Source organism: Tursiops truncatus, chromosome 1 (genome assembly GCF_011762595.2).
Source record: "Tursiops truncatus isolate mTurTru1 chromosome 1, mTurTru1.mat.Y, whole genome shotgun sequence".
Classification (NCBI taxonomy): Eukaryota; Metazoa; Chordata; class Mammalia; order Artiodactyla; family Delphinidae; genus Tursiops; species Tursiops truncatus.
Genome location: NC_047034.1, coordinates 151,491,308 through 151,508,019, shown reverse-complemented (window position 1 = coordinate 151,508,019; position 16,712 = coordinate 151,491,308). Strand labels below are relative to the sequence as shown.

At 38.0% G+C, this 16,712-nt stretch overlaps 1 protein-coding gene across 1 annotated transcript in view; it reads left to right on the top strand.

Moving 5' to 3' along the window:
* Positions 1-16,712, top strand: part of RLF (RLF zinc finger) — an 83,017-nt gene that overhangs the window by 38,452 nt on the left and 27,853 nt on the right. The window contains exon 5 of the mRNA XM_019938048.3: positions 4,966-5,168. Coding sequence (XP_019793607.1) covers positions 4,966-5,168 — 203 coding nt within the window. The remainder of the gene's footprint in view (positions 1-4,965; positions 5,169-16,712) is intronic.

Sequence of the window (16,712 nt, the reverse complement as noted above, 5' to 3'; positions counted from 1 at the left end):
CCAGTAAATGGCATCCTTTTGTAAATATAGGCAGGTGGAGGCTAAATTATTGCCTTTATTATTATTAAAAGTTGTTAGAGGACAGGGCCAAATAGTTGCAAAAGGATCCCAGAATTAGGCAGATCCCACTCCAGATAAGGCTCCAGGAGTGAAGAATGCATGACCTTTGTAGATAGGCCCAAACCCCAGAGGGAAAAGATGGAGTTGCATTAAATGTCCCCAATTTATTTTCCCCAACGTACTAATCAAATATATCCCTCCCACCCCAGGAGTTAACAGTACTCAATTTCTTTTCACATAGAAAAAAATCAAGAAATGGGGAGAAGCACTGTTTACCTAATATCCCATGGTATCCTATATATTCAATAAAGATTAAGTTAAGTACCCACTATCTATAAACTGAATGGGTATAGGTTACCTACATATGTAAGGAATTTTTCTGAGAACCACAGCATAAGTGGTGGGCAGCCTGTTGCCTGCTTACTTCTGCAACTGGCCCTTACTAATTTCAGGTCAACAGATTTAGAAAGCCTCCTTTATAGCTCCATTGCCCTTGCAGCCCAGATATCAACATATTTGATGCTAGAAAGCAGTGACTATCATTTCATTAATTGCCTTTTTTCAATAAGATAGTAATCAGAAGCATAAAAGTACAAAGTGTTTAGCCTCCCAAGTAACTCAATAAATGCTTTTTGGTTTAGTTTTTTGAATTAAAAAAGAAGTGTATAAGAATTTTATTTTTCCTGCCACAAATTCTTGAATTTTGTAACCCCGTCCCCACCAAAAAACAGTTATTACTGAAGTACGTAATAAGTGCCAATTGTTGACACTTCTGCCTGCCATGATCGTCAGGGAAATGAGCAGGTCCTCCCACCCAGGTATCAAACACCTTTCTACCTCAGGTCACCCCAGCAGCCTACCACAAAACATAGGGCTGGCAAGACCAAGCCCAGCCCCACTGATGGTTCCTGACTTGAGCCCCAGTGCCCACAAACCACCCCTGGTTCCAACGGTGATGGCAGCAGCCCACAGCCCTAAAGACCTCAGGCCCATCAACCTTGGAGACCCCCCTTCCACTGTACTAGAGTGGTTCCAACTAGAGGAAACCCAGAGCTACCATCTGGTATCTGCTAGTTTTTCCAGCTGACCTGTGCCCTACCCAGCACCCTCCTTCCCCCCTTAATTCATGACATCAAAGCACTGGCTTTTCCCCATTTTTCTTGAGACTCAGGAGGGCCAAAGCAGCAGCCTTTTGTTCTTTTTTTTCTCTCCCCTACCAAGGGTTGAAGGCAGAGATCCATCCTAATTGTTCAGAGGTACTAACTTCCTCCCCTAAATCAAGCTGAGAAGGAACCAGCCAGCTCTTACTTCTTCCTGGTGGTTTTTCTTTCCCACCCCAGTTCATTTTTTCCCTTCTACTACCTACCTCCGAAGCCATTTTATGAATTATCATGTGCCACCTGAGCCTTCAGTAAAAACAAAAACACTCTCTTCTGTTAAAAAAGAAAACAAAATTTTTAGCTGGACCTTAAATGTTACCATTTTTTACATGTTGAAGTATATATGAGGTAAACTGTCATGATGTTTGCACCTTACTTTTAAGTGGCTGAGAAAAAGAAAAGCTAGATAAAGAAATATGGCAAAACAGTTCAATTGTTGAACCTAGATGGAGGAGAGGGTGTATGATTAAACATTTTTTTTGTATTAAAATGTTTAGAAAAAATAATATACAGAAGGGATCACAGTTGGGAGTGAGACATCTTAGTGTACACTTCATTGTGTCATTTTAAATATTGAAATGTATGTATGGATTTCCTTTTTAAAAATACAGTTAAGTATTGATTTTAACATACCTTAAAATGATTTTTAAAATGCAAGTCTGATCTGTGTGTTAAAAATTGATATAGTGGTTTAACTGTGGCTGTAATATGTTGAGTAAAATAGTTTTACCTCATAGAAATAATAGCTACAATTTATAGAGTGCCTGCTATGTGATGGGCACAGTATTAGTGTTTTCTATCTCCTGTAATCCATTAAACAGGCAAGAGATTACACATGCCCAAGGCCGTGTAGTTAAAACTGTGGAGGCAGGATCTGGGCCCAGATGAGGAGATATCTAAAAGTTTTTGATTGACTAAAGTGATAACCATTGGTTGCTAAATACATGGTTTTATTAAACATCTGTAATATATAAAGCATTGTGCTTAGCGCTGTAGGGAATACAAAAGTTAACAAGGCATGGTATTTGTACACAAATTGCTGACAGTGTAATAAGGGGGATATCAGGGACAAATAATAGCAAGTAGTATTGAGCATTTACTCTGCACTGGCCCTGTGCTTCGTGTCTTACTTGCATTCCGGTATTTCATTTATGATTCTTTCATCTCTTTGGGGTAGATATTACTAACCTTTTCATAGATGAAGAAACTTGAGGCTCAGACAGGTCTACTAATTTCCAAGGGCTTCACAGCTAGTATATGTGAGAGTCATGATTCAGCCTCAGTTTTGTGATTCCACAACCTGAGATCTTAACCTTCATACACTCTAATCATTTATTATTGTACTTAAAGAGAAAACTAAGTGTGGCAAAAGAAGTAAAATGCTGTGGGAATTTAGAAGGGAGTGGCTTGTATAGATAACGTGCCTGTTTTCAGGTGTGAGATTTGTGAAAATGCATACAAGTTGGTAGAGCAGATAAATAGAGCATAATCTGATATTAGGCAGTTTAGGATGTAGGGGACAGATGTGGCAGGAAATAATATGGAGGAACTAGGTTGGAGAGAATTTTAAAAAGAATTGCTAGGACACAGTAACTAAGTTGATTTCCTTAGGAAAGGAGTTGGCAAGGAAGGATAATGCCAAAATTTCATTTCTTTATGATTGAGAGAATACCATTACTGAAAATAGAAGTAAGGAACAAGGAGCTATTTGAGATATGATTGTGAGTTCATTTTGTGGGATTTAGTGCTTGTGGGACTAAAATAGAGAAAAGTCCAAATGCAAATGATCTATTTTCTGTCCATGCCTTTTGACCTTGACTGTGTATTAGAGTATCTATGGAATTTAAAACCAAAACACACACACACACCCCCAAGGTCCAGGCACTACCTGCTAAATCAAAATCTCCAGGGTTGGAGCTCTGGAATACAGACCTTTTTGAAGTGCCACAGGAAACAGGCACCTTCCACCTATAAGTGCTGGGAGTGTAAATTGGTACAATCTCTGGAGATTAATTTGGCAGTAATTTCACTTCTAGGAATTTTTGCTATAGATACAGTCGTGCATGTGTGAAATGGCCTTTGTACAGGACTGTAGATTGTAGCATTATTGACAGTTGTCAAAGATTGGAAACAACTTGCAAGTGTATCAGGAGGGGATTGGTTAAATTAATTATATCTCTACAGTGGAACAATGCTTATTTGTTAAAAGTATTGAGGTAGCTCTCAATGTACAGTGATGTGATAGAATGACCTGTATGATATAGTAAGTGGGAAAAGAAATACGTCTTCTGTACTAAGAATGTTTCTGGAAGGATAAACAAAAAATGGGAAATGATTATTGTTTCTTGGGGAGAGAGACTAGGGGACTGGAGTCAGAGTAGGAGGGAGACAACTTTTAACTGTATACCTTTTGGTGTGCCTTTTGAATTTTGTGTCGTTTGCATATATGGTGTTACCCATTTTTTTACAAAAGAGAATTTTTAAATCTCTACAGTTGATTCTGATGTGTAGTTAAGATTGGGCCAGTGGTCTCTCCCTCCCCTCCCCACCGTCCTGGTGGTTTATCATTAATATTAATGATTTCTATTCCACATGTGGCCTGTAGACCTAGTAGCATGGCTATTACCTGAGAGGCTTATTAGAAAAGCACAGTCTCAGGTCCCATCCCAGACCTACTGAATTAGCATCTGCATTCTACTACAATTCCCCTGGTGATTCAGAAGGCACTTTTGAGTTTAAGGAACACCGTTTTAGGTGAACCACCTAAAGCAGTTTGTTTGCTTGCCACTCATCTTGACATGTATATTCCCACCTCTGTTCTTTAAATGATACTGTGTAACGATGCCACACACTTGTTAAGTATTTACTATTTGTAAATCGAGGGCTTGTCCAGAACACTGTACAAATCTGTGTTCAGGTGCTTAATATTGAGTACTGCTCAGAGCAGCATTTTCCAAAGTGTGTACTGAACCAGGAACGTAGATTTTACGTTGTGCTAATGATATGTGTAAAAGGGTTCTCTGGTCAAATCAGTTTGGGAAACCTTGGGTTAAATAAAAGTGAACAGTTTTCTTCATTGCAGGACTGTTCAGAGATTTGACCAAGGAATCCTTTTTTTTTCTAGGACTATCTCTCAGGTCTTTTGGTCGGTGGAACACACTTTGAGAAATGCCTGGTTTAGAGGAAAGACCACCACTGGCTTTGGAATCCTTGGCAAGTTACCTAATTTCTCTGAGTATTAATTTTCCTAACCTTAAACTGGGGATAACAATACTTGCCTTGGTGGTGGTGTGAAGAATAAATGAGAGGTATATAAAAACAGTCAGCTTAAAGCTTGGTACCTCATAAGTGTACAAGTGGTAGTTGTTAATATTACACAGGATACTTGCCTTTTTGCCCTGTACTTAAGTTTATAGTTCATTTCATTGTTCCTTACTATCCTTATAAGAAAGTGAGGGAGGAGAAGGTGAAAGAATGAATTTTGATGAAATGTTAGTAGTAGCTTTTTTAAAAGGTATGGTGTTCAAAATAAAACTACTAAGTAATGTGGGAATAATTAGCAACATTAATTTTGCTCTTTGCTCTGTTAGATGAGTACTGAGATCAGAATAAACTTCCAGTTATATCAGCTGACTTTTTGTCCACTAAAAATAAGCAACAACAGAAGATATCAAACTTTCATCTTTACAACCTTGACATGTAATGTGGTATGTTATCAAACTGTTTTATTTTTCCTTTTTTCTAGTCAATAAATTGATTGCACAAGAAGGACCTTTCTTTCTGCAAATGCGAATAAAACATTTGTTGAAATCTAACTGCATCCCCCAGGCTACTGCTTTATCAAAACTATGTGCAGAATCTAAAGAAATTTCAAATGTGTCATCTTTTCAGCAAGCCTATATGACGTGCTTATGTTCCATTCTTCCTAATGAAGATGCTATTAAGGAGGTAAGTAAAGCAAATAACTGCTGTTGTCATTCACACTAACTATGAATTTAATAGATTTTAATAATTGTTGTATGCCAGGCTGAAATTCCCAAGACTCATTTTCTTTCAGGCTATGAAAAGTACCATTTTAATTGTATATTTAACTGTTCAACAGATTGGATATAAAGTTATGTCTTGTAGGTGGATTTGAAAAGTAGATAATTAAAGAATATGCAGATGAATGTTTATATATTTGGGTGATGGTTTGCTTTGAAATCTTTAAATATGAAAGTTGCTTTTTCTTCTTAAACTAATGATTTCTCTCTGGGAAATGTGGAAATTATTAATACTGGTGTCAAGAGATAAACTAAAGAGAATGGCAGTTAACTTTATTTAAGTTAGTTTATATATTTAACTCTAAGCAGAAAGGTGTAGGACTTTAGAAGCCATGAATACATTTTGAACAATGATTAAGCAGACAAACAGGGTTTTTTTTTTTAACCTGAATCATTGTTTTCCTTAGAAAAGTTGGAATTAGTTTTCTCTAAGAGTTTTTGATAAATTATACAGAGAAAATGAGGAATTCCAAGGCTATATTCCATCATCTACCTTTAATTCTCTTACCTGCCATTCAGGTCTTACATATAGATTCTCATTTTACCTTTACACTGAACTTTCTTATTAAATGTGGGAATCCCAAGGATCTGGTTCTATGCTATAGTAATTCTTAACCTTTTATGACAATTTCAGATGTAAATATCTTACTCTCCAAATGAAACTCTCCACCTTTCCACTTCACTCCCTTTAATATTCAGACTCCACCAGGACCAACAGTCTATCAGTCTGATCAGCTTTTCACTCTCCTTACTCTGCTTTTCCATAGTCAATCATTATTAGCACTCCTTTGCATACACCCTCAATTCCTCTGCTGGTCTCTCCCTTAATTGTACTTCTTTGACTAACCTGTATCCTCATTATCCCTTCATCTCCACCTGTTTTGTATCTTTACCTGCACCAGTGGGGCCAAACTTAGGTGGAGAATAACCTGGCAACTGATTTTACTTTAATTCAGTCACACTGTGTTTCTTGAGTTCATTCACTCTCCTACTCCCTTAGATTACTATTTCATGCTTTTTCCTTTTTCTTTAAACCTATACTACAATACCTTCTGTCCCATCTCTGTCTCCACTGATGAACTTTCTGCCTATTTCTCTGAGGAAACTGGGACAGTTGGAAGAGAATTTCCATGACATCTATTCACCTACCTGCATTTATGCATTTACACCTTCTCTTCTGTTACTAAGGATAAACTATATCTGTTTTCCCCTGCTAAGGCCAACAATCCCCTTGACTTCAGTATCAGATCCCGTCTGCGCTTGCCCCCTCAAGTATAGTGCTGCAGCAGTTTTCCCTTTCTCTACTGCATTTATCAATTTCCCCCTCTGCTGTCACTATCTCATCAGCATTTATGCTGTTATTTCTTCCATTTTTAAAAGAGAAAGACTTCTTCTTCCAGCTACCACCCCATTTCTCTCCTGCCCTTTCAGTGTAATTTCTTGAACCATCGTCTGAATTTACTGTTTAACATTTTTCTCCTTGAACGTATTCTAATATGGCATTGACTTGTGCCAGTCCACCACATCACTAAATCCACCTGCAAAAGTAGTTCTAAGAGGGAGGTTTATAACATCCTCAGGAAACAAGAAAAATCTCAAATAAACAACCTAACCTTACACCTAAAGGAACTAAAACAAAACCCAACAAAACCCAAAGTTAGTAGTAGGGAAGAAATTGTAAAGAATCAGAGGAGAAATAAATGAGGGACTTCCCTGGTGGCATAGTAGTTAAGAATCTGCCTTCCAATGCAGGGGATGCAGGTTTGATCCCTGGTCAGGGATCTAGATCCCACATGCATGCCGCAACTAAGAGTTCATGTGCTGCAGCTAAGAAGCCCACGAGCTGAAACTGAGGAGCCCACCTGCAGCAACTAAGACCCGGCACAACCAAAATTAAAATAAATAAATAAATGAAATGGAGATTAAAAAAACAATAGAAAAGATCAGTGAAACTTTCAATGAGCTGGTTCTTTGGGGAAAAAAAACAAAATTGATAACTTGTAGCTAGACTCATCAAGAAAAAAAGAAGGCCCAAATCAGTAAATTCAGATATGGAAAAGAAGTCACAACTGACACCAGAGAAATACAAAAGATCATAAAAAATTACTACAGACAGCTATATGCCAATAAAATGGACAACCTGGAAAAAATGGACAAATTCCTAGAAATTTACCATCTCCCAAGACTGAACCAGGAAGAAATAGAAAACATGAACAGACTAATTACCAGTAATGAAATTGAATCAGTAATTTAAAAAACTCCTAACAAACAAAAGTCCAGGACCAGATGGCTTCACAGTTGAATTTACCAAACATTTAGAGAAGAGTTAACACCTATCCTTCTCAAACTGTTCCAAAAACTTGTAGTGCAAAGAATACTTCAAACTCATTACATGAGGCCAGCATCACCCTGATACTAAAATCAGATAAAGACAGCACAAAAAAAGAAAATTACAGGCTAATACCACTGATGAACATACATGTAAAAATTCCCAACAAAACATTAGCAAACTGAATTCAACAATACATTAAAAGTATCATGCACCATGATCAAGTGGGATTTATCCCAGGGATGCACGTATGGTTCAGTATTCACAAATCAATCAGTGTGACACACCACATTAAATTGAAGAATAAAAATTATATGTTTATCTTAATAGATGCAGAAAAGGCTTTTGGCAGAATGCAACATCCATGTATGATAAAAACTCTAAAAAAGTGTGTATAGAGGGAACATACCTCAACATAACAAGGGCCATATCTGACAAGCCCACAGCTAACATCATACTCAGTGGTGGAAAGCTGAAAGCATTTCCTCTAAGATCACAAATGAGACAAGGATGTTCACTCTCACCACTTTTATTCAACATAGTATTGGAAGTCCTAGCCAAGGCAGTCAGACAAGAAAAAGAAATAAAAAGAATCCAAATTGGAAAGGAAGTAGCAAAACTGTCACTGTTTGCTGATGACATGATATTATATGTAGAAAATCCTAAAGACACCACCAAAAAACTAGAAGAGCTCATCAATGAGTTTGGTAAAGTTGCAGGATACAAAATCTGTTGCACTTCTCTACACTAACGTGAACTATCAGAGAAATTAAGAAAACAATCCCATTTACAATTGCATCAAAAAGAGTAAAGTACCTAGGAATAAATCTAACTATGGAAGAAAATACCTGTACTCAAAAACTGTAAGATACCAGTGAAAGAAATTGAAGATGACACAAACAGGTGGAACGATATACTGTGTTCATGGATTGGAAGAATTAATATTGTTAAAATGACCATACCCAAGGCAATCTACAGATAAAGTGCAAACCCTATCAAATGCCAGTGGCACTTTTCATAGGACTAGAACAAAGAATTCTAACATTTGTATGGAAATATGAAAGATCCCGAGTAGCCAAACCAATCTTGAGAAAGAAGAACAAAGCTGGAGGTATCATGTTCCCTGACTTCAGACTATACTACAAAGCCACAGTAATCGAAACAGTGTGGTACTGGCACAAAAAAAGACACCTAAATCAATGGAGCAGAATAGAGAGCCCAGAAATTAACCCACACATATATGGTCAATTAATCTATGACAAAGGAGGCAAAAATATACAGTGGGGAAAAGGCAGCCTCTTCAGTAAATGATGTTGTGGCGCATGGGCTTAGTTGCTCCATGGCATGTGGGATCTTCCCAGACCAGGACTCGAACCCATGTCCCCTGCATTGGCAGTGGATTCTTAACCACTGCACCACCAGGGAAGCCCCATCAGGGAACTTTGAATTGAAACTACAATGAGGTATAACCTCACACCTGTCAGAATGGCTGTTATCAAAAAGACAACAAATAACAAGTGTTGGCGAGGATGTGGAGAAAAGGGAATGGTGGTGGGAATGTAAATTGGCACAGCCACTATGGAGTCAGTGTGGAGGTTCCTCAAAAAAACTAAAAATAGAACTACCTTACGATCCAGCAGTTCTACTCCTGGGTATTTATCTGAAGAAAACCAAAACACTTATTAGAAAAGATATATGCACCTCTATGTTCATAGCAGCATTATTTACAGTAGCCAGGATGTGAAGCAGCCTAAGTTGATGAATGGATAAAGAAGATGTGATATATATATATATATATATATATATATATATATATCTCACATTGTGTGTGTATACATATATGCAATGGAATGTTACTCAGCCATAAAAAGGAATGAAATCTTGCCTTTTGCACCATGGATGGACCTAGAGGGTATTATGCTAAGTGAAATAAATCAGACAGAGAAAGACAAATACTGTATGATTTCATTTATATGTGAAGTCTAAATAAACAAAACAAGTGAACAAACTTAAAATAGAAACAGAGTTCTAGATGCAGAGAACAAACAGGTGTTTGCCAGAGGAGAGTGGGCAGGGAGGAGGAAAGAAATAGATGGGTGAGATTAAGAGGTACAAACTTCCAGTTGCAAAATATATGAGTCATGTGTATGAAATATATAGTATGGGGAATATAGTCAATAACCATGTAATATCTTTGTATAGTGACATAGCATAACTAGACTTATTGTGGTGATCAGTTTGAAATGTATAGAAGCATTGAATCACTGTGTTGTGAAACAGGAACTAACATACTGTTGTAGGTCAATTATACTTCAAAAGCAAACAATGTCATAGAAAAAGAGATCAGATTTGTGGTTACCAGAGGTGAGGAGTGGAGTGAAGGGGAGTTGGATGAAAGCAGTCAGAAAGTACAAACTTCTAGTTAATAAGTAAGTACCGGGATTGTAATGTACAACATGATAAATATAGTTAACACTGCTCTGTGTTACATATGAAAGTTGTTAAAAGAGTCAAGCCTAAGAGTTCCCATCACAAGAAAAAAGTTTTTTTTCTGTCTCTTTAATTTTGTGTCTGTACTAGATGATGGATGCTCACTAAACTTATTGTGATAATGGCCTCAAGATGTATGTAAGTCAAATCATTATGCTGTACACCTTAAACTTATACTGTGCTGTATGTCAATATTATCTCAATACAACTGGAAGAAAAAAATCCAATGATGACTTCCCAGTTTTCACCTTACTCCATCTGACTTATTAACTCTGTCTTTTAAACTTTTAACAGATTTTTCCACTTGTCTTCTAGGGTACTATACTCTGTTGGTTTTCTATCTACCTGGCTGATTGATCTTTCTCATTTCTACTTGCTCTTCCTCCTCCTCCCTCTGATGATTGAATGTTATATTACTCTAGGACTCTTTTTGTGTCCTCTCTTTTCTATTTACACGTATTCCCTTGGTGATCTCATTTAGGCTCACGGTCTTAAATGCCAATTATGGCCTGAATCCCAGATGTTTTATCTCCAGCTCAGTCCTCTCCTCTGAGCTCCAGACTCATATATTCAACTGCCTAATCACCATCTCGACTTGCATGGCTAATGGCATCTTAAACTTAACATGTCCATAACTAAGCTCCTGATATTCCTGGTATTAGGGCTTTGTTTTGTTTTTATGAGCTTTCCTCTAAATGAAGTCAATTGTAAAACAACTATACTCCAATAAAAATTAATTTAAAAAAAAGACAATAGTTAAGAAATAAAAATATAAGAATAAATATAGATGAAGTCAATTGCCTTCCAACTATATTCTCATTGTTGGAGGGGGAGGAGGTGGGTAGAGAATAACCAGCTACCACTTTTTTGAGCTTTTACCATGTATTAGGCACTATGCTAAATGCTATGTATACACTGTCACATTTAGTTCTCACAACTCTTAGGTAGCTCCATTTTGGTAAGGAAGTGAGGCTCAGATTAAGTAATATGTTCATGGTTATAAAACTTAAAGTAGATAAGCTGAGATTCAAACCTGAGTTTGGTGTACTACCACTAATATTATATTAAAGATATAGGATGATAAATACTATTCTAGGTGGTGTATACCTAAGTGTCTGTATGTCATATGCTGTCTTAGGCATTGGAGATACAAAGATGAATCTAGAAGCCTTTGAACGGTGTACTTGCTTTTACTCTTGCCTTCTACATTTTATTTTTCCCCAAAGTAGCCAGAATAATCTCTAAAACGTAAATCAGGCCATGTCACTTCCTTGATCAGAACCACTCAATAGCTTTCTGTCTTGCTCAGAATAAATCCAGAAGTCTTTATATTCTGTGTGCCGTGGCCCCTGGCTACTTGTCTAACCATCTCTGACTATATCGCTTTTTTTTTTTTTTTTTTTTTTTTTGGCGGTATGCGGGCCTCTCACTGTTGTGGCCTCTCCCATTGCAGAGCACAGGCTCCAGACGCGCAGGCTCAGCGGCCATGGCTCACGGGCCCAGCCGCTCCACGGCATGTGGGATCTTCCTGGACCGGGCCACGAACCCGTGTCCCCTGCATCAGCAGGCAGACTCTCAGCCACTGCACCACCGGGGAAGCCCTCTGACTATATCTTGTACAGCTTAATGCTCACTCCTCTCCAGCCCTCTTGTCTCTACTGTTTTTTGAACAAGCCAAACATATTCCTACCTTAGAGTTTTGCGTTAGATCACTCCCTGGAATGCCCTGCCACAAGATAGTTTGGATAGCTCATTCCCTTGCATCATTCACAACTCTCCTTAATATTGCCATATCAGAGAGTCCTTCCTCACTGTCCCACCTAAAATAATACCCTATCTCCCCCTACTCAGTCTTGTTTTTCTTTAATAAATATCTCCTGTCAGTTATTATAAATATATACAAATCCATCTAAAATGGCCCCCATCACTCTCTGCCCCCTTACCTACCTGTTTTTATTTATAGTACATACCACTGTTTCTGGACATAATATTTGCTTATTCTCTCTTTCCCCCCACTAGATTGAAAACATTGTAAGGACAGGGACATAAGTTTGTCCATTGCTGTATCTCTACATCCTAGACAAATACGTAGCCACATAGTAGGGACTAAATATAAGCCTGTAAATTTATTTGTTTGCAATATTGGGAAGGGTAAGGAGATGGGAGACTGCTTACCTCTAATAACAGCTGCAATATCATGTGTTTGGGAAGCTTAACCAGAATAAGATGGAGTAGTGGTTATTCTCAGCACCTGATATATGCCAAAAGAATTCAGAAGAAGCAAAAATGCTAGACCTTGGATTTGATTCCTCTCTCTCTCAACCTTTGTTTATTCAAAACCTATTTTGTTTTTAGCATTGTATTAAGCATTGGCAAATACATAAGGGTGTACATGGTCTAGTTTGGTTGCCAGAAACAGTAATAGGAAGATAAGTACTAAGCCATACGATAGTGCCTCTGAATTCTGTAGAAGTGTAGAGGTAGAGAATATCTTTGTGGACTGGCGTATAAGGCTTTATAAAAATTGATCCTTGAGTTGGACCTTGAAATAATGGTGGGGTTTGGGTGGGTAGAAAGAATGGTTTGGGGATAACTGACTGTGGTAGTAAAGGCACAGAAATGAATATGCACTTTGTAGGGAACCACTAGGGAACACGTTGCCTGGGGCAGAGAGTGGATGTTTAGGTCTTGTGAGAAATAAGACCTGTTGCATAGGGAAAAGTAAGGCCTTGGAAACTCTACTGCATTTGAACTTAGATTCAATGCAGTAGAAATTAGGAAGGTTTTGAAGATAGGAAGTGAAATGACTGAAACAGTGTTTTAGGAAGCATAGACAGAAAGAGTATATATTAGATTTAGGAGAAGAGATTGGAGTTAGCAAGAGGAGAAAGGATGGGACTTGCTGACAGGACAAAAATAAGGGATAATGTGCAGAGATCCCTTTAAGAGACTCTTATAAGACCTGGGAGACTGGAAGAATGGGCTTGCTCTGCTACTGACAAGAATGGCAAAGAAGAAGGGGGTATGGGAGAACAGGGAGGATATGGGATGCTTTGTACAGGATCTTTGCTGGTTTATTAATAACAAATCAAGAAAACAGGATTTCTTCCTGAAGTTATAGAATTAATTCCTTTCAACAGATTTGTGGAGAATGCAAGGAACTGGGTTATTGGAAATGTGATCTGATTTACTGTGGTCTGTGGATCAAATCCACCCAGCTACTTGTTTTTGTAAATAAAGTTCTACTGGAACACAGTCACGCCTATTTGTTTACTGTTTATGACTGGTCTTGCTCTACTATGGCGGAGCTGAATAGCTGTAACCAAGACCATCTGGCCCGCAAAGTTGAAAATATTTTCTGTCTGGGTGTTTACAAAAAATGTTTGCTGACCTTTGCTATGCAAGATTCAGATTTCCTAGTGTATTAAAACCATTAAATATCATTTAGTCTAACCTTCCATGATTTACCAATGGTGAGACTGAGGCCAAGAGGTAATGTTTCCAAGGCCCTACCTTCATTAAGCTAATTATTAAGTCCAAGCCCATGCTAGAACACAGATCTCCTGGCTCCCTGGCCAGCTCTCTTTACACTGTACAGCTTACTTATAGTTGGTAAACACTGATGAGTCATGTTCTAACAGGAAACATTTTGGTGGTATTTTCATTCCATTCATAGTTATACATTTATGTATAGGTGCAACTTAAAATATTTTTATAATGATTGGGATTCATTTGTTAAATATGTCAATGTGACAACATTGGGCACACATCATAAAATTATTTTAAAAGGAACACCAGTAACATCATAATTAGTCTCTTATCCAGCGATGCTTTCTTTTGCAAGTGAGAGCAGAATTAAAGAAATCTTTAAAAATTTGCTTTGGGAAAGGACCAGTGAATCACTAGATGTTCGTTAATTGGAGTTTAAAATCAGCACATGTTCTAAGGCAGCAAAGTTATACACAACGTTTGCCATCTACTTCAGCTGAGTTCAGGAGAAGAGTCAAATTAACTTGAGTAACAACTGGGAATAAAAGTACTTATATTTTGGCACCTGTGGGTATCACAATAATGGGTGTGTGTAATAGGAAACCTCTGCTGGGGAAGATTTAGCCAAACACGTACAATTAAGATTAATTGATGGGGTCAGCTTGAAAGCCAGAATTCAGAACCCCAAATTTAGAACTCCATGGAATCCTCAAGTTCTAGGTTGTAAATACCTTATTTAGAATTGGATGAGATGACACTGTTATTCACTTTACATATGAAAGGATTTTTTAAAAAATATTTATTTATTCATTCATTTGGCTGCACCAGGTCTTAGCCGTGGCACAGGCGATCTTTGTTGCCGCGCGAGGGATCTTTATTGTGGTGTGTGGGATCCCCAGCTGCAGTGTGCCAGCTCCTAGTTGCGGCATGCGGGATCTAGTTCCCTGACCAGGGATCGATCCCGGGCCCCCTGCATTGGGAGTGTGGAGTCTTTAACCACAGACCGCCAGGGAAGTCCCTACATATGAAAGGATTTTAAGGAAAGTTACAGACTTGGCCATGGCCTAGTGTCGCAAGTGGATGTTTCCTATGTGTATATTTTTTATTACTGAAAGAGGAAATCTTTGCAAAGGTCAAGTTTCCCACATATAGTATAAAGGATAATGATGTTTTAGACATGAAGCACTTCTCTTATTATGAAGAGCAAGAAATCTGTCTGCAGAGTTCTTGGCACAGATAAAGAAGTGGTTCATTTCAGTCTTGATCCCTGAATGAACTGCATCTTCAGTGTTTGATGTGGTTACAAGGCTTGCTTCTTCTCTTGATGAGGAAAGGAAAAGACAAACAGGACCCGATTTACTCACCAGTCTAACACTGTTGGGAATTGACACAGTCACTAGGTATATAAATGATAAACAGAGCAAAGACACTTAAACAGGACCCATTAGGAATCCAGTTTGGGAGTAGAAGAAACAGTAAACAACAGCATAGAGATTCCAGGTGTACCTTTTTTTACATTTTTATTTATGTATTTATTTTTGGCTGTGTCGGGTCTTCGTTGCTACGCGCGGGCTTCCTCTAGTTGCGGCGAAAGGGGGCTACTACTGTTTATTGCAGTGCACGGGCTTCTCATTGCGGTGGCTTCTCTTGTTGCAGAGCAAGGGCTCTAGGCCTGCAGGCTTCAGTAGTTGTGGTGCACAGGCTTAGTTGCTCTGCGGCATGCGGGATCTTACCAGACCAGAGCTCAAACCCGTGTCCCCTGCATTGGCAGGCGGATTCTTAATCAATGCACCACCAGGGAAGTCCCCAGATGTACCTTAAATAAGAACATTAAGATGGATCCTGAACAAGGAATAATAAAGTGTATAATTAAAATTAAAATCGATAATATTACTTTATGTATCCTTATGGTCATATGGTGAATGAGATGTACTTTCAGAAAATACACTAAAGGTAAAAGCCTTTATGAAGAAGTGGAAGATTTGCCTATTTAAATATTTTATCTCCGAAAGCAGAGTTCTTTTAAAAAGCTTTGAAGAGACATCTTCCTAAAACTTAGTATATATTTGGATCTCATCTCTGCTGTTACTTTCATGGGTTATGTGTGGGTGTTTTGGTTGATATATGATTATATTGGAGGGGTCATCATGGAGAGTTAGTCAGACACAGTCATTTTCAAGAATTCAGTAGGACAATTCAGGCTTCTCTCAGATACTCAGAGTCATAGGATTTAACTAGAAGCATCAGTGACCATTTATATCTTTAGGAAACATACAAGTGACCGCTCAATATCATAGTGTTGGTCTGTGGTATTGCTGCAGTTTAAAAGAAACTTGGTTTTTAGAAGCACAACCTTTTTTCCAGGTGATGTCTTTGAACCTGACAGGGATGATTCTCTCCAAAGTAGACCCAGGGTTACATGAAATGGAGGCTTGCTAACTGACTCCACCCTTTCTCCTACTCAGGGATGCAAGTGAGAGAAATCTTATTATGTGGATAACTTCCACTTTGATTCCTTTTTGAAAAAACCATTTACCAGCTTGTTTTTTAAAATCCATTATTAGGAACAAATTATTTGCATTATACCCCGGAACTGATCAGGAAAATAATAGATTGAAAACCATAGTTCTAGAGAAAGATAAATGTTAAAATATTCCAGTAATGGCACTGGCCAGAATACTAGTTTACCTTGGTTAGCCTAAGCATGAAGATAACTTAAGAAGACAAATAAGCCATCTCTACCCACCTTCTCTTATGCCAGTTGGCTACCTGTCATACCATTGCTGTTTAATTCGCTGATTATTGTGAAAGCCTTCTAACTGCATCTGTTCTTGTCCCCAAAATTCATTCTCTGCAATAGCTGAGGTGATCTTTTTTCTTTTTTAAATGAAATTAGGCATTTTATTTTGAGATAATATTAGATTTGGATGTTATTGTAAGAAATAATACAGTCATGCCTTCCAGTCATTTAATATATATTCACTGGAGACTGTGTTAGGCACTGGGAATACAGAGGTGAAAAGACACAAAGGAGAGCAACAGCAGACAGTATTCACACAATGTGAGGCTTGGGGAAAGGCCTGTGCTAGAAATTGAGTTCCAAGTTATCAGCATTTGAAACCAGAGAGTGGAGGGCATTAA